This window comes from Balaenoptera ricei, chromosome 2 (genome assembly GCF_028023285.1).
Source record: "Balaenoptera ricei isolate mBalRic1 chromosome 2, mBalRic1.hap2, whole genome shotgun sequence".
Taxonomy (NCBI): domain Eukaryota; kingdom Metazoa; phylum Chordata; class Mammalia; order Artiodactyla; family Balaenopteridae; genus Balaenoptera; species Balaenoptera ricei.
Genome location: NC_082640.1, coordinates 96,104,816 through 96,132,796, shown reverse-complemented (window position 1 = coordinate 96,132,796; position 27,981 = coordinate 96,104,816). Strand labels below are relative to the sequence as shown.

Here is a 27,981-nt window from a genome sequence, read left to right as displayed (position 1 = left end):
GAATAAATGCACAGACTTGACCACAGGACTGAGTTTGAATCCCAGTTCTGCTCATTCACCAGCTGTGGAAGCTTGGGCAAGTTACTTAACATTTCCATGATTATTTCATCATCTAAAAAGTGAGAAATTATAATAGTATTTCCTCATAGGGCTGCTGAGGATTAAATGAGTTAATATTGGGAAATGGCTTAGAACAATGTCTGGCACAGAGTAACTAGCATAAAAAGGAGAAGGAATTGGTAAGAGCCTTTTCCTAACACTAAGATGGTCTCTGGTGAGATGGTTAGACCCATGCCACAGATCACACCAACCATAGAGATTTTTACTAGCTACTCCTTCCTGCAGATTTTACCTTCTTTGGGCAAACCCATGAGAGCACTAAGGGATACCACAAGCTGGACTCTTTTTTCTCTATCCTACATGTTGGGCAAGTCAGGAATTCCTCAAGCACCTATTCTGAAATGATAGACTACATTTCAATAATCATTTTATTAGTTACAGAAGAATTTCCACTAGTATTTACATAGTGCAAAAAAGCTGTTATTACCCCTATAATGTGATATAGCAATCATCCTTCATACAGCAAAAGACCTATCAAGATGAAAATCCCTTCATGTTATAATTCACACTAACTTTGCTACTTTTTAATTAGAGCATTACAATTAAGACAGTAAATTATAAATTCATGTGGTATATTTAGAAATTAAATTACAAAATAATACAAATCCTCTTAAGGTGTGATGTGCCAACAAAGTTTAAATTTTTATCATTAATTAGAATTCAGATTTCAGATTAGGCAAACAGTTTGGCTGATTCTGTGATGTGTGTAAAGGTTGGAAGGAACAAGAGAGGAAGAAGATAAATTATTTCACAAAAAAATTTTTAAATCAAAAAAAGATAAAGTGTTTAAATGGGTAAGTTAATGTTCTACTTTGTTGACACAACATACAGAAAATACTTAAATGACAGGTTTTTTTTTTAAGCAAACAGCAGCTTTACAAACACTAATACTTCTTTATATATATATTAAAGTAACAATGTGTTAGGATTGAACAGTTTTGTGTTAAAGAGGTGAAAAATGAATGTGGAGCTCACTACTCATTTGCACACTGTAATTCCCACCCCACCCACCTCCCCCAGCTTATTAAGAAATCAGACAATTACATTATTTGGATATTAATTTCTCAATATTTGAACTATGTGAATTCCTTTTGACTAATTCTTTTCCAAATACTGGAAGCATATAAAATACCATCTCTGCAAAAATGACGTCCAGTCAGAGCCTTTAAAATCTTTTCAATGTATAACACATTTTCTCCCACGTTTAGTCAAAAGAAATATATTACAACATTTACAAACATATTTAAACCAAAAGTTAAGCTAATATAAACACTGTCTCTTGAGAAGTAATCTTCACAGCAAACAAACCTACTGAAGCAGAAATCTAGTTTTGGGAGTGCAATTCATATTTTAATTCATGTATTTATGTATTGAAATAGAAATCTAATATTAATTATTGCCAGTAAAACAACCTCTACACATGAAGAAAAAAATCACTATGGTTTTTATTTCTTGTGATGATGAACCTTTATTCTTAGCATTAGATCTCTCTAGATCTCCAAAGAGCTACTCACCCCAGATCCAAAAAACACTTTCCTAATTTTCACACCTCTGCCTGCATATAATATACACAAATTCCAGAATTTATCAAAAGGAAACGAATTATAAAGACATTTTCAATACTTATTTAAGCATATGTTCTACACAGTAGCATTTCCTTTAATAAATTTTGGGTTGTCCTCTAGAGGTGACCTGTCTCATATAAAAAAGGCCATGGTCCCTTGGGTTTGCTGGCAGAAGATACTGCACGTGCAAGAGCGTTTATCAAACACATAACTGAACACTTCTCAAGTCTATAGGAAAATTCAAAGTTATTGGTGTTTTGAAGATTTCTTCAACTTCCCTTTTGATACAAATGTCAAAAATCTAAAATGACAATTCTCATTCAGTAGAGATATAAAATATAAGAAACCTTTGAAAGCCACTCATTACCTTAAGATCAAGAGTTATTTGAATCACTGACACCAAGCAAAGGAAATTTACACCATTAAAAAGTATGCAAAATTTTTCAATATACTTTTGAGATTGTCAGTAGTTCAAAACCTCTATCATTTCTTTAAACCAACTAACACTTCCAAATGTACAGAGACAGTAGGATCTGCCACATATAAATCCATGATTACTATTTCAGAGGCTTCATTCCTTACATGCTACATACCTTTAAGTACTGGATACTTTGTGCCTAAGAAGTCTATACTGAAGAACAGTTTAGACAGGACAGTACAATAACGTCCCCTTTTAGCACACTAATAAAGTTGATAGACTGACATTTCCTACACAGCAATGCTCCTAAGCTTTCACAGTTCACAAATAACTAAGTCATCAACCAAGAATCTGGTCTCTCCAGTAATTAAATGTTGGGATGATCAATAAATACATCAATACTAGAACAGTAGTCCCAATGCATTCAGTAAAGAATCTGCCCAATTCTTCCCTCTCACCTCTGTGAGGCAAAGTTCTGCCCCCTAAAACCTGGGCAGGGAAAATACCCCTCCCTCTTCAGTTCTGTGCCTGCTTATCGGAGTTGGAAGTGTAAAGCTGGCATGCATGTGTGTGTGTGTACGCAGACACGTGTGTTGGTTAACTGGAGGTGGTGCGTGGTTGGAGGGAAGACAGAAGAATAGGTAATTTGTAATTCTCCCACCATTATAAACTTGCAGAGGTCACTACCAGGTGGTGACTGACTAGCAAAACATTTAGCTCAGTAACTTTAACTTCGCCCAAGGAGGTACGAACATTCCAGGAGAAGGGTAGAGATAAATAACAGTGATAAAGAATTAATACCTGTACCTATCTCCACACTCTAAAATCATCTTAACAGTTTCAGCACAATTAGAACTTTCTCTTTTCTTCAAAACTTCCTCTTCCAAACCTTGAATATCAGGATACACGTTACAATTGCATAAAGTTCCTTTCCCTGACTCCCGTCAGTAACTGTGGTCAGTGTTAGCTGGCAGGTGCTCAAGGTTAGGGACAAAATATTTTTCTTAAAAGGTGCAACGGTTTTTCACTCAGGACAAGTATGAATACCCAATCAGATCCATATTTTAAGTCCAGAGAATCCCAAATCAGAAGCATGCAGGAGAACACACCAGTGTAAGACTCTGCTTCTGGGTAGTTTACAATTAAGTGCTGCAGTCATACAACCGGTTACAATTATTCACCTGTCAAAATTTGCCTAATTTTATGCAAATACAACTATGTACAAGAGCATTCCTGAGGTAAGTAAGAAGCAAATGTGAAACAGAACCCAGAACGTCCTATCATGGGTGACTTCTCACTATTAAAGACAACATATCTAACTTTCCACAAATAAGGCCAGCTCTAATCTACCATGGTGGCTCCTTTGCTAGCCTAAGTATTGGAGGCTCTGTCTTAGCCCGTCCCAACTTTAATCAATTACCATGATCAGTGACTTCTGAAATAAGCATTTGTGGACTAAATAAAAGTTGCATCCATTTTTAATACAGAACACTTCGTGAACTTAGTTACCCTCAGCCATTTTTTTAGTTTTCTAACTCTACCTCCAGTTCTTTTTTAAAGAAGCCCAAACAACTTTTTGGTCAGACAACTTAAGAGTATAGGACGTGCAGTCCTGAAGCAAACACTGGTAACTGCTCCTTTCCTTAGAACCTTAACCTTTAACTTTCAAAATGACTAAATAGGCATTTTAAGTTTACTTTCTTTAAAACCTGGTCTTCTTTTTTAATCGTTATTTTCCATAACAAAATAAGCTGAAACAATTCTGAATTTTCCGTACAGTTCTTAGAAAGACACTTAGATGCTAATTAAAAGCTAAGCTATGGATCATAACAAAACAAGTAAAAGACAGCTACAAAAATATTTGTCAGGAATTAAATACATATATTAAATACTGGACAGTGCAAAATGTTGAGATGAAGCATGAAAGATAATGGCTGCAACCCTTACACAGTTGGAGATAGATAGCTGACATTTCCTGAGTTATAGATTTGGGGGCGCATAATTAGAATCAGAGTGCTCCTTGTTCAGCGAGCTGCAGTTGCTGGGCTTCTGCTGTTCCTGACTTGCTTGATGGTCAGTAGTCCAGGCCTCGCTATCCATCCCTGGCTCTAGCACCTCAGCAGCCTCTGCTTCCTCTTCCCCACTTTGCTCTGCATTGTCTTCCTCAGAACCATTAAGGGTTTTTCCAAGCTGAAGAGTTTCCATCGTTCTCTGAGTCTCAGAGACCCAAGACTCAATTCTACTATTGAGCTGCACTTCTACAGATATGGGTTCATGAGTATAATCTTCCTCCTCCTCCTCATCTTCATCATCCTCTTCTTCCAGCATGCCAGGTACAAGAGTGCTGGTGGTGCTGGTGATGGAGGAATTCAAAAGATCCCGGCCACTGCCATCCAAAGAGCCGGTCTCTGTACTCTGCTGTGAGGCCCATTCCAGGTCATCTGGCTTCACTTCCTCTTTATCACTCACTGTTGATTTTCCAGGGTTTGTAGCTGAGGTAGTACTGCCTGCAGCCACTGATGATGGCTGTTTACCAACAGGGGCTGTGTCAAATGGAAGTTTACTGGGTTTTTCAGATGTGCTGTGCTTACAAGAAACTTCTCTCTCATTTTCTGATGTTTCCAATGCATCCGAAGTTTCCACCATGTTTCTCCAATTTGTTTCTGCAAATATCAAACAGATTTTTTAAAAACCAGAACACTGTTTCAGAATCATGCAACTCTTACAAGAGAGAAGAACAAACTACAGAAATCTGTTGGCTCACCAACTGACTGGAATGTTATAAATGGAAAACAGTTCTCAAATTTTTTGCTTCTCAAAAAAACCCAGCACATTTAACATAAAGAAACAAAGAGGCCAAAATAAGTATATTAATGCTTCAGAATGCAAAAGATCTAATACTAACAGGAGCTCACTGACTCTAATATATAAAAGCCATGTATTCATAAAAATCAATGAATTGCCTAACTTTTTTTGGCCCTGAAGTGTCCTGGGCTCAAGGATCCACAAGTCACAGATGGCAGAGCCAAGATGTCCATCAGAAAAAAAAAGAGAGAAAGAAATAGTTCTGATTTAACAGGCTTATATTGTGCTCCTTTAGCAAGTCAGAGCTGTCTTTTGGCCTGTAACGGAACTTGTGTTTCCATTTATAAGCAAAGATGCCATGCATGCACTTCTAATATTTGTGAAAATGTGTTTTATAACATATGTATGTTGCCTGGCTTACCAAGTGACTTTGAAGCCAAAAAATAATAAAGTGTTATTATATAATACAGTGGTGATCATCTACATTATTTTTAACAACAGGTAGTCAGTTTAGAGCAAAAAATGTACTAGGAATCAGGAGATGAAGAACAACTCTCCCACCTATTTTTTTGTGCGTTTTATTTTTTTTTTCCATTTAATTTTTTTATCACTGAGGTATAATTGACATAAAACATTATATTATTACAGTTTCAGGTGTACAACATAATGATTCAGTATTTGCATATACTGAGAAATGATCACTACAAGAAGTCTAGTTAACATCCATCCCCATTAATAAATAATTACAAATTTTTTTTAAGATCTACCCTCTTAGCAACTTTCAAATACACGATACAATAATATTAATTGTAGTCACCATGCTGTACATTAGATCTCCAAGCCATATTTATTTTATAACTGGAAGGTGGTAACTTTTTACCCCCTTCACCCATTTCGCCCACCCCCAGCACCCCCTGCCTCTGGCAACCACCAATCTGTTCTCTGTATCTATGCGCTTCGGGAGTTTTCTCTGGGTTTTTTTTGTTTATGTTTTGTTTTGTTTTGAAGATTCCACATATGAGATGATACGGTGTTTGTCTTTCTTTGTCTGACTTATTTCACTTAGCATAATGCCCTCGAGGCTCATCCTTATTATCACAAATGGCAAGATTTCATTCTTTTTAATAGCTGAATAATATTCCACGGTGTGTGTGTATATATATATATATACAAACACACACCACATCTTCTTTATCCACTGATCTTCTTTACCCATTTATCCGTCAATGGACATTAAGTTGTTTCCGTATCTTGGTTATTGTAAATAATGCTGCAATAAACATGGGGGGTGAATACCTCTTTTTTGAGCTAGTGTTTTTATTTTCTTCAGATAAATACACAGGAGTGGAATTGCTCGATCATACGGTAGTTCTCATCTTAATATTTTGAGGAACCTCCATATTGTTTTCCTTAGTGGCTGCACCAACTTACATTCCCATGAGTAGTGCACAAGGGTTCCCTTTGCTCCACATCCTTGCAAACATCTGTTATTTTTTGTCTTTTTGATAATAGCCAACTAACAGGTTGTGAGCTGATACTTCATTATGGATTTGATTGGCATTTCTCTGATGACTGGTGATGTTGAGCATCTTTTCATGTACCTGTTGGTCATCTGTGTGTCTTTCTTTGGAAAAATGTCTATTCAGATCCTCTGCCCAATTTTAAATCGGATTTTTTTTTTTTTTGCTATTGAGTTGTATGAGTTCTTTATATATTTTGGTTATTAATCCCTCATCAGATACATGATTTGCAAATATATTTTCTCCCATTCAGTAGGTTGCCTTTTCATTTTGTTAATGGTTTCCTTTGCTGTACAGAAGCTGTTTGATTTGGTGTAGTCCCACTTATTTTTGCCTTTTCTTAAAAAATAAAAATCCCCTTCTATTTGCATTGTAGCTGCTATTTGCATTTTACAGGCATAATGATCAAGCTGTAGTGATAAAGCAAGCCTATTCATACAAATATAGTTAACTTGATTGCCCCCTATCAATTATATATTGCTACAGACCATATTTTGGCCACCTGGAGTCAGGGCGCATGGTTTGGGGAAAAAACCTTCCTTTCTTGCAGCTACTTCAAATGTAGAACAGGTCTTTCCACTTGCATTCCTACCTCATGACAAAAAATCTAGTCCTCCTACTTTATTCTCATTCTCAGTTAATAACATCCTTTTCAGTCTCAAAGCAGAAGAAACCTTATAGTAATCCTTGATCCTATCTTTCTCCCTTACTATATCCCTTCATTCCACTGAACTTATAACTATACCATGTCACTTCGAGCCCCAAAACTATTAAATTTGGTCACTACTGCCTTAGCTCAAGCCTCCTTTACCTTGCTGTACATCTACTATATCTTTCTAATTGGTTTTGTGAATTGATCACATCACTGTCTAACTGGCTTTTTATTACCCTAGTAATCCAAACTCCTTAGTTTAGTAACCAAGCCCTTCATAATCTATCCTTCTGGTCCCATTCATTTTAACTCCCAGCCATGCATTCCATGCTCAAGGTCACTTTGAATTCTCACTGCTCACAGAAGTCATACCCTTTCTGTTTACAATTCTTTGCTTTGCATAAGCTGTTCGTTCTGTATGAGATGTGTTTTCCTCCTTTATCCTTCACACTCCTACTCATTCTTGACAACCACCTTTAAACATCAGTTCCTTTGTGAAGTCTTTCCTGACTTTCCTAAGACCGTCACTAACCTGAACTCCCACAGCACTTTCTGCATATTTGGTTCAAAAGCATTTGCTTTTTGTTTTCTGTTCTACTCCCTCCTCCCTCCTCATTCCCCCTCATCTCTGTGTTCCTGTGGCTGGCATACAGTATGTGCTGGGAAAATAAGCCTTTACAGTAAATGAAAATTTTCACCCATATATTTAATTATGCAGAAAATAACTTTCAAAAGCCATACAATTTACAAAATTTAGGTACACATATTTCCTTCCGACAGTTTTTTTCCTCTTTCAAAAGTACTATAAGAATTCATGTGGGGTCTTAGAAAAAGTCCCACCTCTCCCTTGACAGTGAGTCAAAGGAACAGGAAAAAGAAAGGTGGTCAGAAGACTGAGCAGGGCTGATCTCTCTCCAGGCTCTGTCTTGGGCATTCAGCTACTAGGTAGGTGAGCTGAAAGCCAGACAGGTCCTTTGGAAAGGAAAGGGAGATATGACCTTGGAAGCAGAGACAAAGGACTCTGTGATTAGCCATCAAGAGACCTGTCACAACGATCAAAGAGCCACTGAGGTCACAAATCCACGGGGAGGGTCCAGGCTCCCACCTTAAAGTAACAGGTGAAGCTTGATCAACAACTAATGAGCACACAAACACATAACTGTGATGGGGAGAAACAAAGCGAGTATGAAAATGCCGTCTTTGGTTGGAGGAGCGGGCAGGGGATGGGAGGGGGTTGGGCTGAATACAGGAGTCTAAAGCCAGAATAGCACATCGAGAAGCCCACTTCTGAAGAAGGGATTAGGAAGCAACGTAAAGGCAGGGTCAAAGATCTCAACAAACCTGGAAATGCTACTGATCCAAACCTACCCTGATTCTGAATTGTTTCCTTTAGCAGAATTTAGTCAATAAAGCTGTTCTTTGCTTATTAACCCCTCTGTGCTTTCCTGTTTTGTTAGTTGGTTCTTTGTGAAACTACCTTTTCAACTTTCACAACACTAGTTGGTTTGTCAGAGGATGAGGTGTGTGTATTTCTCCCTTCAGTCAGTACACAGAGGGAAGCTGTCCATCTTTAGACAGCTGTATATAGTAGAGGAACACAGAGATGAGTTCAAGACCCTACAGAAGAAGGTGTGGTGGCAGGGAATGAGCCGGAAACTCAAGACAGAGAGAGGTAGTCCTCCCCTCACAAGTGGTTACTGAAAACCTACCGTATGGTCCTACTGGAAATTCATTCAACACACAAGGAATTCACATCACACTGGCTAAGAATTCTAGAGTCAAATTTAGCAGCTGTGTGACACTGGCAAGTTATTTACCTCACTTCATTTTAGTTCTCTCATTTGTAAAATGCAGTACAATATTTCTTATCTCCTAGGACTGCTCAGAGGATTAAATGTCTTAATAAAAGTGCCTAGAAGTGCCTAGTAAGAATTCAGTAAGTGAGCTATTATTATTATATGTCAAGTGCCCATTAGGTGTCAGGTTTCTATCTCAAAGAACGTACTGCTTAGTTGGGATTTATGTTTGAAACTATTTGTTTCACGTAAGTATGACAAAATTGAGACTCAGCTCCGGGGGAAGGAAAACATAAGCAAAGAAAACAATTACGGTGTACACAAAGAACAGTAAGACTGAACTATCATAGGAACCTTTCTATTCTACCAATGTTTAGCATCCCTTTCCCAGTTTTGTTTTCTCTTTCAACTGTGGAAATCACAAGAAAACATTTTAGAGATCTTGCACCAGAATGGCATGGGAGACACTATTTGTTGTCTACCCAACAGTCATTCCCCATTTTCTTTCTGACTAACAGAACTCCCAAACTTGAGATGGACTTGAACACAGTCCCATGGGAGGAATTAAAATAGTTCTTAGACTATCATGACTATCCCATTCCCCTTTGCCAAATATTCTCTTGCCCACATCTCCCTTGCAGCTAAAAGCAGTCACATGGTCGGCTCTGACCAAATGAAACAAAAGGCAAAGTCTTCGGAAAATTGTTTCCTTCACTGATAAAAAGAGCACACTGCTTGAACCTCCTGCCTGAACTGTTGTGATGCCCAGGGCCACTGCAGCCATTTATGAACATGAGATGATAAGCACAAGAATAAGAAGCCACAGGCTGAAAACGGAAGAACAGAAAAAAGGAAAGAACTAGGGACATTGACAACATTGTGAAATAATTAAATATCCTAATTTCTCAGGCCACATTAGCGGGTTTTATGTCTGTTGCCGAATACATCTGATACCGACAGAGTAACTTTGTGCTTTACTCTCAAAGCAAATTATTTATGATTATTTCCACTTATTTTGTTGGCATCCTCATAAATCAGATCATAGGCCAGAATCTTTAAGGTTCTGTCTAAATCCCTTCTTAGAATTCAGCCATTAGCTCACAAAACTTTAGCTCTGAATGAAACCTCATACATGATCTAGACAAACCCTCCTCACTTTACTGAAGACAAATCTGAGGCTCAGAAATTCATCAATTATGCCTAAATACCCTAGGCAGAGTGTGGAAAAGCCAAGGCTTCAATCTTTGAACACTTTAAATCTGGTGCTTTTTTGAAAACATCTTCTAAGTCTTTGAGAGGTTCTTTTTATAACTTTTCTTTTTATGTGCCCAAATGAAGAACACAGTCATTTCCCCAAACCCACAGCTTTAGGAATTTATCTTGCAGTTTACCTTTGAGATCTGGCATATCACTATATAGAGAACTGATTTCATTTACAAAGTTGGCCCTTTATCTTCTTTACTTTCAACTAGTATCACTTTAGCCAAAGAAACATCTCTGCCTCTAAGCCAGAATCACCTTTCCCTGACCAACAGTTTCTGAAAGGTGCACAATAACTTGTTAGTTGCCTCTGGCCTACAGCTTTGTCAAAAGCATTCCAAACATTTAACTACAATCACAGACAAGGACAGCAGGAAAGAGAAGTGTGGGAAGAAAGGAAGAAAATGATGACTCAGTTTTTCACATGTTACATTTTAGGTGGCAACAAGCTATTTGATAAACTTTCAGATAAGACTAAAAAGAGAAAAGAAAAACAAGAAGCCAAGGTGAAAGAGGTGGCTGCACTATTTTTCCTAGAATTTATTTATTTACTTAGTGATAGGTCAGAAGAATGGTACATTTGGCTTTTTAAATCCCTTTGGGATTTTTTTTTTTTCTTTTTAAGATTTTGGAAATGTGACTAATTTCAGGGTCTCACAGAAACTCTCAGCCCCAAATATTCTCCTAACTTTCAATGAACATGTTTAATGCAATTTTTAAACCAAAAATGTGAGCAAAATTTGAATAATCAAGAAGATAAAAACAAAAGGTAGCATGGAAAGTCATTTTTAAAATGACATTCATCATTAAATTACTTCAAACTTTCAGTCATTTAAAATGGTATGTAATAACTTACCATACTCCTTTTCATTTACTTCAGAGATGGGTTCAGAAATAACACTGCAGAAAGAAATGGCGCTTGCTGCAGAGGGATTCCGAGAATGCCCCATGTGGTGTGGCACCTTTTTCACGTTCTTCAAGGCTTCCTCGGCTTGCTCCTGTTCCATTGCTGCAACCATATCTTTATATGCTTTCCTGGCTTCTTCAGTGAGTTCTACTAACTTATTAAACAGGCTCTAAAAAGAAAGAGATTTTGCGCAGTCCATTTTTTGTTATACTCTTTATTACTATCATTAGCAATAAATACCTCTACTGCTTCAGGATTGGATACACTTTCTATCAGCACAAAATCCAAATGGTATGCAAACCACAGAACCTTATAAAATACTCTTGTAACTTACATATATTGTTCATTTAATTCTCACAAGTCTGAGGCAACTTCTTGATTCAGTACTAGCCACTAAATATGCTATATTAAACTTCTTACACAGTTTATCAATTCAACAACTGCACCCTTTAGCATGTGGCACTATAGTGGGTACAAAGACTACTGGAACCATCCCTCTGCTCTCAAGGAACCTTCCATATGGCTGAAAGGAGAGGACAGGAGACAATGATGATTCAGGGGACAATACCTTAAATGCCTTGAGAGGTACAAAGTGGTTTAGCTTTGGGAGGAAACATCTAACTGCTGGGCATCAGTGAAGAATTCATAAAGGAATATGACACCTGATGTAGGCCTTGAAAATCTGGTATAGTTTTGAGGAGTGGAGATAGTACATTCTTAGCCAAGCATGCAAAACCATAAACCAAGGTACAGACTTAATAAAGTTCAAGGCTTGTTTGGGGAGCAGTGAAGAATCTTATATGGGTTCGAATATAAGGGAATGAGTGTATGCAGGGTGATATCAAAGGATGCAGAAGCAGATGGCAGTCTCCACAGGAATGAAAAGTTCCCTATCATGTTTGCTTGTTAAAAGAACTCTTTACAAGAAGACCAAAAAGAAGTAAGTGATGGTATGGCTAGCTGCGGCCTTGAAAATGATGAAAGGCTAATTATAAAAATAGAATAAAGAACCTGGAAATAGAATGTGGAGTTAACCAGAAGTTCTTCCATCAGCAAAACAGAATGAACATGAATGGAATTAATAATCCCAGTGAAACTGTAAATAACAGAGCACATTTGTGTTAATAAACGGCAAAATTCTTTAGGCATTAAAGCTGTACTTCAATAACTATGACGTCTAACGATGTCTAAAGAAAACTGAAGTTTTCACAGTCACCCGAAAGACAACCAAAGAATGACTTTTAGTGATTCTTACACCACAATTCAACACAATTCAACATTCTACTCCTGTTTAATGTCTTGATTTAGTATCAGAATGCAACATACCCACACATTAAGTAAAAAATTTCAGATGGTAAATATGACCTGGCCACCTGTAAGAATATGTTTAATTATATATATAAAATTATGTTTTCAGACAAGGGAGAAAAAGTATAGCACAATTTTTTTTCTTAACAAGGCACTGTCATTTAAATATAAACCATAAAAACATGAATGCATGGCAAACGTGTCATATTACTATGGAATAATGTATCTCTAAAAACTAAACTTAAGCAGGAAAAACATAAGTAGTGTGCTTTACCCAGCTGCAGTTTAAACTGTTTAAAGTACAATACACGTACAATAAACACTGCTGCTAACTGTATTGATTTTTGAAAAGGGGTGGGTGCTAGTGGTATCAAAAATATATTCAGGATTTACTTATTTTTAAAAAGGAGGATGGATTCTGTTAAAAAAAGCCCCCATGAGTTACATGTAAGAGACTTCATAAATATTTGTTTGCAATGTTTAATAAACCATGCACTTAAGTGAAGCCAACAAAAAGAAAATAGGCTTATGGATATGCAATTTTGGGATTAACATTGGTTTTACAATATAAATAAAACACAGAAACTGTTGGGAATAAAACAATATGCAAGAAGAAGAGAAAATAAAATTGAAGAGAGAAGCTATTAGGGAATAAAAGCCTTGAATATCAGGGTAAGGACAGAAAGCTTAATTCAAAGGTTAGCATGATTACATGGTAAATATAGGGTAGGTGCACTACCACATTACTATGAGTAGACACACTTGACAGTATATCAGTACTTCCTTTACGTCCATTTTATGAATGTGTTTTGGTTTAAACAATAACTTACTACCTCAAAATGGAGAAGGCAAGAAAAGCAATGTACAAACAAAACTGCCAAACATTTTCTAATATAATATCATACACATAACCTAATAAATATAGTTCAGTAAGAAATCAATACAATTAAAAACAAACATGTCCCCTTTTCCTGACCCTGATCCCATTCCTATTTCATAAACTCTAATAGTGAACAAAAGAGTACATTGTTATTATGTGTCTTTACCACAGAGCTACTTACCACCCAAATTCTCACATGTAGTTTCACATTAACGGCAGATATACATCTACCATACAAATAATTAAACAAACATTTATTACCTGCTCATCCTCGAGTAATGTAAAAGGTTTTCAGGGATATAAAGACAAGGGAAATCAAAGAGGAAATCAAAAAATACTTAGAAACAAATGACAATGAAAACAGGACAACCCAAAACCTATGGGATGAAGCAAAAGCAGTTCTAAGAGGGAAGTTTATAGAAATACAATTCTACCTCAAGAAACAAGAAACATCTCAAATAAACAACTTAACCTTACACCTAAAGCAATTAAGAGAAAGAAGAACAAAAAAACCCCCAAAGATAGCAAAAGGAAAGAAATCATAAAGATCAGATCAGAAATAAATGAAAAAAAAAAAGAAGGAAACAATAGCAAAGATCAATAAAACTAAAAGCTGGTTCTTTGAGAAGATAAACAAAATTGATAAACCATTAGCCACACTCATCAAGAAAAAAAGGGAGAAGACAAATCAATAGAATTAGAAATGAAAAAAGAGAAGTAACAACTGATACTGCAGAAATACAAAGGATCTTGAAAGATTACTGCAAGCAAATATATGCCAATAAAATGGACAATCTGGAAGAAATGGACAAATTCTTAGAAAAGCACAACCTTCTGAGACTGACCAGGAAGAAATAGAAAATATATACAGATCAATCACAAGCACTGAAATTGAAACTGTGATTAAAAATCTTCCAACAAACAAAAGCCCAGGACCAGATGGCTTCACAGGTGAATTCTATCAAACATTTACAGAAAGCTAACACCTATCCTTCTCAAACTCTTCCAAAGTATAGCAGAGGGAGGAACACTCCCAAACTCATTCTACGAGGCCACCACCAACCTGATACCAAAACCAGACAAAGATGTCACAAAGTAAGAAAACTACAGGCCAATATCACCGATGAACACAGATACAAAAATCCTCAACAAAACACTAGCAAACAGAATCCAACAGCACATTAAAAGGACCATACACCACGATCATGTGGGGTTTATCCCAGGAATGCAAGGATTCTTCAATATATGCAAATCAATCAATGTGACAAATGATATTAACAAATTGAAGGAGAAAAACCATATGATCATCTCAATAGATGCAGAGAAAGCTTTCGACAAAATTCAACACCCATTTGTGATAAAAACCCTCCAGAGAGTAAGCATAAAGGGAACTTACCTCAACATAATAAAGGCCACATATGACAAACCCACAGCCAACATCACTCTCAATGGTGAAAAACTGAAACCATTTCCACTAAGATCAAGAACAAGACAAGGTTGTCCACTCTCACCATTATTATTCAACATAATTTTGGAAGTTTTAGCCACAGCAATCAGAGAAGAAAAAGAAATAAAAGGTATCCAAATTGGAAAAGAAGAAGTAAAACTGTCACTGTCTGCAGATGACATGATACTATACATAGAGAATCCTAAAGATGCTACCAGAAAACTACTACAGCTAATCAATGAATTTGGTAAAGTAGCAGGATACAAAATTAATGCACAGAAATCTCTTGCATTCCTATATACTAATGATGAAAAATCTGAAAGAGAAATTAAGGAAACACTCCCATTTACTATTGCAACAAAAAGAATAAAACACCTAGGAATAAACCTACCTAAGGAGACAAAAGATCTCTATGCAGAAAACTATAAGATACTGATGAAAGAAATTAAAGATGACACAAACAGATGGAGAGATATACCATGTTCTTGGATTGGAAGAATCAACCTTGTGAAAATGACTATACTACCGAAAGCAACCTATGGATTCAGTGCAATCCCTATCAAACTACCAATGGCATTTTTCACAGAACTAGAACAAAAAATTTCACAATTTGTATGGAAACACAAAAGACCCCGAACAGCCAAAGCAATCTTGAGAAAGAAAAACGGAGCTGCAGGAATCAGGCTCCCCGACTTCAGACTATACTACAAAGCTACAGTAATCAAGACAGTATGGTACTGGCACAAAAACAGAAATATAGATCAGTGGTACAGGATAGAAAGCCCAGTGATAAACCCATGCACATATGGTCACGTTATCTTTGATAAAAAAGGCAAGTATATACAATGGAGAAAAGACAGCCTCTTCAATAAGTGGTGCTGGGAAAACTGGACAGCTAGCTATATGTAAAAGTATGAAATTAGAACACTCCCTAACACCATACACAAAAATAAACTCAAAATGGATAAAAGACCTAAATTTAAGGCCAGACACTATAAAACTCTTGGAGGAAAACACAGGCAGAACACTCTATGATATAAATCACAGCAAGATCCTTTTTGACCCACCATCTAGAGTAATGGAAGTAAAAACAAAAATAAACAAATGGGACCTACTGAAACTTAAAAGCTTTTGCACAGCAAAGGACACCATAAACAAGATGAAAACACAACCCTCAGAATGGGAGATAATATTTGCAAATGAAGCAACTGACAAAGGATTAATCTCCAAAATTTACAAGCAGCTCATGCAGCTTAATATCAAAAAAAAAACCCAATCCAAAAATGGACAGAAGACCTAAATAGACATTTCTCCAAAGACATACAGATTGCCAACAAACATGAAAGGATGCTCAACATCACTAATCATTAGAGAAATGCAAATCTAAACTACAATGAGGTATCACCTCACACCAGTCAGAATGGCCATCACCAAAAAATCTACAAACAATAAATGCTGGAGAGGCTGTGGAGAAAAGGGAACCCTCCTGCACTGTTGGTGGGAATGTAAATGGATACAGCCACTATGGAGACAGTATGGAGGTTCCTTAAAAAACTAAAAATAGAACTACCATACGACCCAGCAATCCCACTACTGGGCATATACCCTGAGAAAACCATAATTCAAAAAGAGTCATGTACCACAATGTTCACTGCAGCTCTATTTACAATAGCCAGGACATGGAAGCAACCTAAGTGTCCATCAATAGATGAAAGGATAAAGAAGATGTGGCACATATATACAATGGAATATTACTCAGCCATAAAAAGAAATGAAACTGAGTTATTTGTAGTGAGGTGGATGGACCTAGAGTCTGTCATACAGGGTAAAGTAAGTCAGAAAGAGAAATATAAATACAGTATGCTAACACATATATATGGAATCTAAAAAACAAAAAATTTTATGAAGAACCTAGGGGCAGGACAGGAATAAAGACGCAGACGTAGAGAATGGACTTGAGGACATGGGGAGGGGGAAGGGTAAGCTGGGACGAAGTGAGAGAGTGGCATGTACTTATATATTCTACCAAATGTAAAATAGATAGCTAGTGGGAAGCAGCCGCATAGCACAGGGATATCAGCTCAGTGCTTTGTGACCACCTAGAGGGGTGGGATAGGGAGGGTGGGAGGGAGACGCAAGAGGGAGGAGATATGGGGATATATGCATATGTATAACTGATTCACTTTGTTATAAAACAGAAACTAACACACCATTGTAAATTAATTATACTCCAATAAAGATTTCAAAAAAAAAAAAAGACAAGGGTCCTACCCTTGAGGAATTCACACTTATATGAAGAAACACATTAACTATGACAAACCAGTGTGATATCTATAACTGAGAAAAGCATGGGCTGTTAATGGCAGGACAAATATTAATTACATGATTGTAGAGAGTAGGTGTGTAGACAGATAATTTAATGGGTAGTGGGAGAGAAACTGAATGGATAGGGGGATGGGGGTATTCAAATATGGTGACTGCACAGGAAAGATAGACACTTAAATATACACAAATAGTATGGCTGAGAAGAGGGAAAACGGTCCATCAGTTGTGTCACAAAATACTTTAGAATCAACTTCATAAAAAACAGTCTTGGGGCTTCCCTGGTGGCGCAGTGGTTGGGAGTCTGCCTGCTAATGCGGGGAGCACGGGTTCGAGCCCTGGTCTGGGAGGATCCCACATGCCGCGGAGCAACTAGCCCGTGAGCCACAATTACTGAGCCTGCGCGTCTGGAGCCTGTGCTCCTCAACGAGAGGCCGCGATAGTGAGAGGCCAGCGCACCGCGATGAAGGGTGGCACCCCACTTGCCACAACTGGAGAAAGCCCTCGCACAGAGATGAAGACCCAACACAGCCATAAATAAATAAAAAAATTTAAAAAAAAAAAAAAAAAAAAAAAAAAAAAAAAACAGTCTTATTGTATGCACAGATTGTATACATACAATTTAAAACAAGTATAACTGAAAACATTTCAATGTAAAAACCACAATAAAGTCAAATGATGTTCTAAAAAGAACCCCACATGCTCAAAAAAACCCCATCAATCTTAAAATGTTATCAGTTAATAAGCATTACTCTAAATAAATAACATTTACTTTATCATATATCAGCTTCTATGGGCAAAGTTTGTATTAGCCGACTATGAGAGGAAGACAAATATCATGGGTGTAGAATTATTCTCTCAACTGGTTTAGGAATTCATTTTCAAAGGAAAATCCTCTCCAAATAAAGGATTCTTTTCTCTCTTGACTCCTAGCAGCATAAAATATACCCAACATATAGACTAAAGAAATTTGTTTTACTTTGTACAATATTGGATACCTTTACCCAGCAGTTACACATATTGTCAAGTACTACATATCTGAACCCAGAAAAAAAAAATCACTGTAGCAGAAATACGAGCTAAAATCTTTTCACAATGTTATAGGACTGACTTACGCAAATGTTTTCAACACTAAAAAAGGAAACGTAATACTAAAGAATTTTCCACTCATTCCTGGAGAGTCATCATATCACTTCTCCAAATGCTCAAACATAACAATGGCACGTGTCCAAAGAAGATGTACTATGGGGGGTGGGCAGTGAGGGACTGCGTCTTCTAAGTCTTACCTCAGCACCAAAGTAGTTGAAGATTCCTACCACACTAACAGGAACCAGCTTGTTCACACAGCGTCCTAGAGCTTTTCTTCCAAGGGCAAACACAAAAGGAATTTCTTGTTCCCGTGCCATGGCTATAACATTGTAGAGAGCCTCATCCAGGCCACCTGAGAAATCAACATGTATAGAAGTTTTTAGTTATTTCCTAAATGGAGCTATTTTAGTACCCGACAGCATAAAACACAGCAGCAAAGGAGTCCATGAATGCTTGTGGCACTTAGGCTGTTCACCACATTTTCCTATCTGAATTTGTACTATATTTGGATATTATGTATGTATTTTCTTTCTCCCAGTTAAATACTATATTCCTTTAATGCCAGTTATTTTTGTTTCTCCACAGGGACTAGCACAGCAGGAGTCAAATTTCAATATAATAAACATTTTTTGTTTTTTAAAATTAATTAAAATTGTTAATAGTGGCTGATTCCTTTATCTAATCTCTCAGCTCAAGTAAGCAACCTATCACATGGAATAAGACCGATTATACATTACTGTTTTTACTGGTATTTTTCCCCTCTGCCTGCTACTGCTACTTGATGCCTCTGTCTACTCCAATCACCTGAAGTGGCTCCTCCATGAAAAAGGACAAATAACGGTGCACAACATAGTACAAAAGCCTCTGTTACTGCTGGTTTCTGAGAGACACATCTCCACCATAAACAGGGGCAGAGACCTGTATCTTTTTTCTTTTTTTAATATTGTATTTAACTGATTTTAAGATGCAAAATTTTTTCCACATACTAACAACTCTGAACTAGGGTAGCATTTTACAATCAATGGAATCTTTGCATTGATAGAATTTTTCTTTCTTAGTGGAATATAAAATATTGCTGCATCATACAATCACCATGTTCTATCCTGAACAGTAATTTTAGGATACAAAAATTACAAATTACATTTTTTTTTTCTGAAATAGGGTAGGATAACTGTCTAGAGAACCCATTTTCATTTCTGACATTAGTCACTGCTGTCATATTGTTTCTACAATCATGTTGGCTTATATTAAATAAGAGACAGGAGAGTTTGATTTCCCAATTGGAAAAACTCAATGAACTATGGTAAAAATGCATATATCATAACCATTATGTAAGAACTGATCTGGAATTTGGGATTTATAGGAGATGTTTAGGTACTGTTATTAATTACTACATAGTTTGAGAGAGTCTTTCAACTTCTCTCTTTCATACAATGGAAGTAATTATTTTTGTCTCTCTGGCAAGATCAGAATGCCCCAATAATAAAAGGAAAATTATTTGAAAGTGTTTCTTTGAGGAGCATTAATTATGTTGTTTAATGTATTTAAAATATACCCCTCTAACGACCAATTCAGTACCCAAGTGTTCAGGACTGGAAATTGATTTTGAAATTGTTTTAAATATAGTGGCAAATAATTACAGTTATAAGTGGACAATGGAAAGTAGACCTTCAAAATTAGATTGTGAATATTTCTTCCTAAAATAGAAACATTTTTTAAAAAAATTTTGATTGATATCATAAAGTCACACAGCCCAAATGTTCTCAGGCTCATTCAAAACAATTATGGTTTGGAACTGTCAACCATACATCAATTAGAAGATAGAAATGTTTACCAAAATAATTTCTTTATTTTTAGAATAACTGATTTGTAAACTTTCTAGGATGATTAGAAAGTAGGGCCATTTATTATTAAGAATGCCACAGACCATGATCTCATAAATCCATATCCTCTTCATAAAAGAGGATATTTATCTCTCATTTATCTGGAGAAGCAGGGAAGGCATTCAGCTTATTCAAAAGTAGCACGATCATTAAGGAACACGTTCAAAAGAAGTTGGTTAGCAGAACCTATCCTTTTTATCGACAGTGGAAATTATTAACTGGATCTTTAAAAGACCACTCGTAATGACCTTGGCTTCAGAATCAAAACATGGTACTATGTTTGTGTGGGCCTACATAACCTAGGGTCTATAATGAGACATATGTTTTGGCCTACACTTGACTCCTGTCCACAGTCAAAGACCAAAAAGAGAACTGTATCTTTTTCCTAATTTTTTTAAGAGAAAAGAGCCATCAGAGGAGGATAATGCAAAAATTTTAAAGTAGAATAGGCCAGAAATGAGCCATCAGGCTACGCGGTAGCACCTCCGGGAACCAGCTGCCAGGTCGCCACGGCTGGGTTCTTTAGTTGCTCCTTTGCGGGGCCAGTGCCCCTGCTCTAGGCCTGCCTGAAAAGCTGGGGGGAGGGTGCACCGGAGGAGACCTTCAGGATGGCAGAGGAGTGAGAAGTGGAGATCACCTTCCTCCCCACAGATACATCAGAAATACACCTATATGGGGAACAACTCCTACAGAACACCCACTGAACGCTGGCAGAAGACGTCAGACTTCCCAAAAGGCAAGAAACTCCCCACAAACCTGGGTAGCGCAAAAGAAAAAAGAAAAAACAGAGACAAAGAATAGGGACGGGACCTGCACCACTGGGAGGGAGCTGTGAAGGAGGAGAAATTTCCACACACTAGGAAGCCCCTTCACTGGCGGAGACGGGGGGTGGTGGGGGAGAAATTTCGCAGCCACGGAGGAGAGTGCAGCAACAGGGGTGCGGAGGGCAAAGCGGAGAGATTCCCACCCACAGGATCGGTGCCAACCAGCTCTCACCAGCCTGAGAGGCTTGTCTGCTCACCCACCGGAGCGGGCGGGGGCTGGGAGCTGAGGCTCGGGCTTCGGAGGTCAGATCCCAGGGAGGGGACTGGGGTTGGCTGCATGAACACAGCGTGAAGGGGGCTGGTGCGCCACAGCTAGCCGGGAGGGAGTCCAGGAAAAAGTGTGAAACTGCCTAAGAGTCAAGAGACCATTATTTCAGGGTGTGTGAGGAGAGGGGATTAAGGGCACCGCTTAAAGGAGCTCCAGAGACGGGCGCGAGCCACGGCTATCAGCACAGACCCCAGAGACGGGCATGAAACGCTAAGGCTGCTGCTGCCGCCACCAAGAAGCCTGTGTGCAAGCACTGGTCACTATCCACACCTCCCCTCCTGGGAGCCTGTGCAGCCCGCCACTGCCAGGGTCCCATGATCCAGGGACAACTTCCCCAGGAGAACACACGGCATGCCTCAGGCTGGTGCAATGACACGCCGGCCGCTGCCAGCACAGGCTCGCCCTGCATTCCGTACCCCTCCCTATGCCGGGCCTCAGTGAGGCAGAGCCCCCGAATCAGCTGCTACTTTAACCCTGTCCTGTCTGGGCAGGAACAGACGTCCTCAGGTGACCTACACACAGAGGTGGGGCCAAAACCAAAGCTGAACCCCGGGAGCTGTATGAACAAAGAAGAGAAAGGGAAACTTCTCCCAACAGCCTCAGGAGCAGAGGATTAAATCTCCACAATCAACTTGATGTACCCTGCATCTCTGGAATATCTGAATAGACAACGAATCATCCCAAAATTTTGGTAGTAGACTTTGGGAACAACAATATATATATATTTTTCATTTTTCTCTTTTTGTGTGTATGTATATGCTTCTTCGTGTGATTTGGTCTGTATAGCTTTGCTTTTACCATTTGTCCTAGAGTTTTGTCTGTCCTTTTTTTTTTTTTTTTCAGTATAGTTTCTAACGCTTGCTATCATTGGTGGATTTGTTTTTTCGTTTGGTTGGTCTCTTGTCTCTTTTCTTTTTTTTATTACTTTTTAATTTTTCTTATTTTTAACACTTACTTTTTATTTTAATAACTTTATTTTATTTTCTTTCTTTTTTTTCTCCCTTTTCTTCTGAGCTGTGTGGTCGACAGGGTCTTGGTGCTCCAGCCAGGTGTCAGGCCTGTGCCTCTGAGGTGGGAGAGCCAAGTTCAGGACATTGGTCCACCACAGACCTCCTGGCTCCATGTAATATCACACGGCAAAAGCTCTCTCAGAGATCTCCATCTCAACGCTACGACCCAGCTCCAGTCAATGACCAGCAAGCTACAGTGCTGGACACCCTATGCCAAACAACTAACAAGACAAGAACACAACCCCACCCATTAGCAGAGAGGCTGCCTAAAATCATAATAAGGTCACAGACACCCCAAAACACACCACCAGACTTGGTCCCGCCCACCAGAAAGGCAAGATCCAGCCTCATCCACCAGAACACAGGCACCAGTCCCCTCCACCAGGAAGCCTACACAACCCACTGAACCAACCTTAGCCACTGGGGACAGATCTCATTCAGATATGACAGAGAAATTAAAACCTTTACAGACAAGCAAAAGCTAAGAGAATTCACCAAATTCTTTGCTTTGGTAAAGCACCACCAAACCAGCTTTACAACAAATGCTAAAGGAACTTCTCTAGGCAGGAAACACAAGGAAAGGAAAACACCTACAATAACAAACCCAAAACAATTAAGAAAATGGTAATAGGAACATACATATCGCTAACTACCTTAAACGTAAATGGATTAAATGCTCCAATCATTTACTTAAATGTAAATGGATTAAATGCTCCAACCAAATGCTCCAACCAAAAGACACAGACTGGCTGAATGGATACAAAAACCAAGACCCGTATACATGCTGTCTACAAGAGACCCACTTCAGACCTAGGAACACATACAGACTGAAAGTGAGGAGATGGAAAAAAGATATTCCATGCAAATGGAAATCGAAAGAAAGCTTTCTTTTTCTCATATCAGACAAAATAGACATATCATATCAGACAAAATAGACTTCGAAATAAAGACTATTACAAGAGACAAAGAAGGACACTACATAATGATCAAGGGATCGATCCAAGAAGAAGATATAACAATTGTAGATATTTATGCACCCAACATAGGGGCACCTCAATACATAAGGCAAATGCTAACAGCCATAAAAGGGGAAATCTACAGTAACACAATCACAGTAGGGGACTTTAACAGCCCACTTTCACCAATTGACAGACCATCCAAAATGAAATAAGGAAACACAAGCTTTAAATGATACATTAAACAAGACAGACTTAATTGATATTTATACGACATTCCCTCCAAAAACAAGAGAATACACTTTCTTCTCAAGTGCTCATGGAACATTCTCCAGAATAGATCATATCTTGGGCCACAAATCAAGCCTTGATAAATTTAAGAAAACTGAAATCATATCAAGTATCTTTTCCAACCACAATGCTATGAGACTAGATATCAACTACAGGAAAAAATCTGTAAAAAAATACAAACACATGGAGGTTAAACAATACACTACTTAATAAACAAGAGATCACTGAAGAAATCAAAGAGGAAATCAAAAAACACCTAGAAACAAATGACAATGAAAACATGACGACCCAAAACCTACAGGATGCAGCAAAAGCAGTTCTAAGAGGGAAGTTTATAGCAATACAATCTTACCTCAAGAAACAAGAAACATCTCAAATAAACAACCTAACCTTAAACCGAAAGCAATTAGAGAAAGAAGAACAAAAAACTCCCAAAGTTAGCAGAAGGAAAGAAATCATAAAGATCAGATCAGAAATAAATGAAAAAGAAATGAAGGAAAGAATAGAAAATATCAATAAAACTAAGAGGTGGTTCTTTGGGAAGATAAACAAAATTGATAAACCATTAGCCAGATTCATCAAAAAAAAAAGAGAAAAGACTCAGATCAATAGAATTAGAAATGAAGAAGGAGAAGTAACAACTGACACTGCAGAAATACAACGGATTATGAGAGATTACTACAAGCAACTATATGCCAATAAAATGGACAATCTGGAAGAAATGGACAAATTCTTAAAAAAGCACAACCTTCTGAGACTGACCAGGAAGAAATAGAAAATATATACAGACCAATCACAAGCACTGAAATTGAAACTGTGATTAAAAATCTTCCAACAAACAAAAGCCCAGGACCAGATGGCTTCACAGGTGAATTCTATCAAACATTTAGAGAAGAGCTAACAGCTATGCTTCTAGAACTCTTCCAAAATATAGCAGAGGGAGGAACACTCCCAAACTCATTCTACGAGGCCACCATCAATCTGACACCAAAGCCAGACAAAGGTGTCACAAAGAAAGAAAATTACAGGCCAACATCACCGATGAATACAGATGCAAAAATCCTCAACAAAATACTAGCAAACAAAATCCAACAGCACATTAAAAGGATCATACACCACGATCATGTGGGGTTTATCCCAGGAATGCAAGGATTCTTCAATATATGCAAATCGATTAATGTGATACACCATATTAATTGAAGGAGAAAAACCATATGATCATCTCAATAGATGCAGAAAAAGCTTTCGACAAAATTCAACACCCATTTATGATAAAAACTCTCCAGAAAGTAGGCACAGAGGGAACTTACCTCAACATAATAAAGGCCATATATGACAAACCCACAGCCAACATCACTCTCAATGGTGAAAAACTGAAACCATTTCTTCTAAGATCAGGAACAAGACAAGGTTGCCCACTCTCACCATTATTATTCAACAGAGTTTTGGAAGTTTTAGCCACAGCAATCAGAGAAGAAAAAGAAATAAAAGGAATCCACATCGGAAAAGAAGAAGTAAAGCTGTCACTGTTCACAAATGACATGATACTATACATACAGAATCCTAAAGATGCTACCAGAAAACTAATACAGCTAATCAATGAACTTGGTAAAGTAGCAGTATACAAAAGTAATGCACAGAAATCTCTTGCATTCCTATACACTAATGATAAAAAATCTGAGAGAGAAATTAAGGAAACACTCCCATTTACCACTGCAACAAAAAGAATAAAACACCTAGGAATAAACCTACCTAAGGAGACAAAAGACCTGTATGCAGAAAACTATAAGATACTGATGAAAGAAATTAAAGATGATATAAACAGATGGAGAGATATACCATGTTCTTGGATTGGAAGAATCAACATTGTGAAAATGACTATACTACCGAAAGCAACCTACGGATTCAGTGCAATCCCTATCAAACTACCAATGGCATTTTTCACAGAACTAGAACAAAAAATTTCACAATTTGTATGGAAACACAAAAGACCCCGAATAGCCAAAGCAATCTTGAGAAAGGAAAACGGACCTGCAGGAATCAGGCTCCCGGAAGTCAGACTATACTACAAAGCTACAGTAATCAGGACAGTATGGTACTGGCACAACAACAGAAATATAGATCAGTGGAACAGGATAGAAAGCCCAGTGATAAACCCATGCACATATGGTCACCTTATCTTTGATAAAGGAGGCAAGAATATACAATGGAGAAAAGACAGCCTCTTCAATAAGTGGTGCTGGGAAAACTGGACAGCTAGCTACATGTAAAAGTATGAAATTAGAACACTCCCTAACACCATACACAAAAATAAACTCAAAATGGATAAAAGACCTAAATTTAAGGCCAGACGCTATAAAACTCTTGGAGGAAAACATAGGCAGAACACTCTATGATATAAATCACAGCAAGATCCTTTTTGACCCACCATCTAGAGTAATGGAAATAAAAACAAAAATAAACAAATGGGACCTACTGAAACTTAAAAGCTTTTGCACAGCAAAGGAAACCACAAACAAGATGAAAACACAACCCTCAGAATGGGAGATAATATTTGCAAATGAAGCAACTGACAAAGGATTAATCTCCAAAATTTACAAGCAGCTCATGCAGGTCAATATCAAAAAAACAAACAACCCAATCCAAAAATGGGCAGAAGACCTAAACAGACACTTCTCCAAAGACATACAGATTGCCAACAAACATGAAAGGATGCTCAACATCACTAATCATTAGAGAAATGCAAATCAAAACTACAATGAGGTATCACCTCATACCAGTCAGTATGGCCATCATCAAAAAATCTACCAACAATAAATGCTGGAGAGGGTGTGGAGAAAAGGGAACCCTCTTGCACTGTTGGTGGGAATGTAAATTGATACAGCCACTATGGAGAACAGTATGGAGATTCCTTAAAAAAGTAAAAATAGAATTACCATATGATCCAGCAATCCCACTATTGAGCATATACCCAGAGAAAACCATAACTCAAAAAGAGTCATGTACCACAGTGTTCATTGAAGCTCTATTTACAACAGCCAGGACGTGGAAGCAACCTAAGTGTCCGCTGACAGATGAATGGATAAAGACAATGTGGCACATATATACAATAGAATACTACTCAGCAATAAAAAGAAACGAAATTGAGTTATTTGTAGTGATGTGGATGGACCTAGAGTCTGGCACACAGAGTAAAGTAAGTCAGAAAGAGAAAAACAAATACCGTATGCTAACACATATATATATAGAATGTAAAAAAAACCAAAAAAACAAAAAATGGTTATGAAGAACATAGGCGCAGGAGAGGAATAAAGACCCAGACATAGAGAATGGACTTGAGGACACAGGGATGGGGAAGGGTAAGCTGGGACGAAGTGAGAGAGTGGCATGGACATATATACACTACCAAATGTAAAATAGATAGCTAGTGGGAAGCAGCCCCATAGCACAGGGAGATCAGCTTGGTGCTTTGTGACCACCTAGAGGGGTGGGAGGGAGACACAAGAGGGAAGAGACATGGGGATATATGTATACGTATAACTGATTCACTTTGTTATAAAGCAGAAAGTAACACATCATTGTAAAGCAATTATACTCCAATAAAGATGTTAAAAAAAAAAAATAAAGTAGAATATATTTGCAGAGGTAAAGAAATGCCCGCTTAGTAGTTCCCACTCTGATCACAACACAGGGGACACTTGGTTGGCCCCAACTAAATCCTTCACTAGTGTTCATAAATGGGGATTTTCTTTACAATCTGATCTCAATTTTATTACTCTGCCTCAGGTGCTGAAACATTTCATTTTCTTTCCTCATGTTCAATATTATGTTTTATACCTAAACTCTGCTAAAGAAGACATACGGCTTCCACTTTAAAATTCACTGCATATTCTACAATTATACCACATAAATATCAAAACACTTCAAAAGTAAAATGTTCATACCTTTGGACTGGATTTTTTCACAATTTGGAGAAATTATAACACATTTGATCTTGTTTAACTTCATATGTTTCGTAACCTCTCTTAGACCCATGACCAGCCGTCTCCTCGCTTTTGCTCTTACAGGATCCTTTTGGTAGATGCGTTCCTGGAAGCTGACAAGCTCTTGAAGAAGAAGAGTCACACATTCATCAATCTCTTTACAAAGAACCTGATTACAGTACCTGTAAAGGAAACCAAAAATAGGTAATTATAAAATTATTTTAGGAAAAAAATACATCCAGTAACAGGTTTTCATTAAAAAATCAAGTCTTTAAAAATCTCCTAAATCCTTCAATTAGAAAAGCAGAAGAGTTTTCCTGAATTACAACAGATCGGCTTTTATGTAAAGGATAGATTAACCTCGGGGAAGTACTACTCAAACACCCAGTTATTAAATTCCTAAGGATATACATCAAATGTTAGCCTGCTATTAGATAAACAGGTATAATGTTTTTGGTAAGGAGCTAATGTATAAAGTTATTTCATTCCAATGAATACTAAAGATGCTTCTAATAAGAAACAAATTAATTTCATAAAAGCTAACTGAATGCCCTAATACCAACCATTCATCCTCCACGCTTGGAAAAATCACAGTCTCCGGCACTGGCTTCCTCAACCATAAAAATAAAGAGTTATGGATGACAGCCTCAATGGTCCCTCTACCTCTGAAAATCTAT

The 27,981-nt window shown here is 37.6% G+C and overlaps 1 protein-coding gene across 1 annotated transcript in view; it reads right to left on the bottom strand.

Annotated features, from left to right (window-relative positions):
- Window positions 1–474: 474 nt before the first annotated feature.
- SECISBP2L (SECIS binding protein 2 like) overlaps window positions 475–27,981 on the bottom strand; it is a 60,801-nt gene continuing 33,294 nt past the window's right edge. Inside the window, exons 15-18 of the mRNA XM_059913334.1 lie at window positions 27,266–27,486; window positions 18,287–18,441; window positions 10,993–11,212; window positions 475–4,766 (exon numbers count right to left, since the gene is read on the bottom strand). Coding sequence (XP_059769317.1) covers window positions 4,084–4,766; window positions 10,993–11,212; window positions 18,287–18,441; window positions 27,266–27,486 — 1,279 coding nt within the window. The 3' untranslated portion in view covers window positions 475–4,083. The remainder of the gene's footprint in view (window positions 4,767–10,992; window positions 11,213–18,286; window positions 18,442–27,265; window positions 27,487–27,981) is intronic.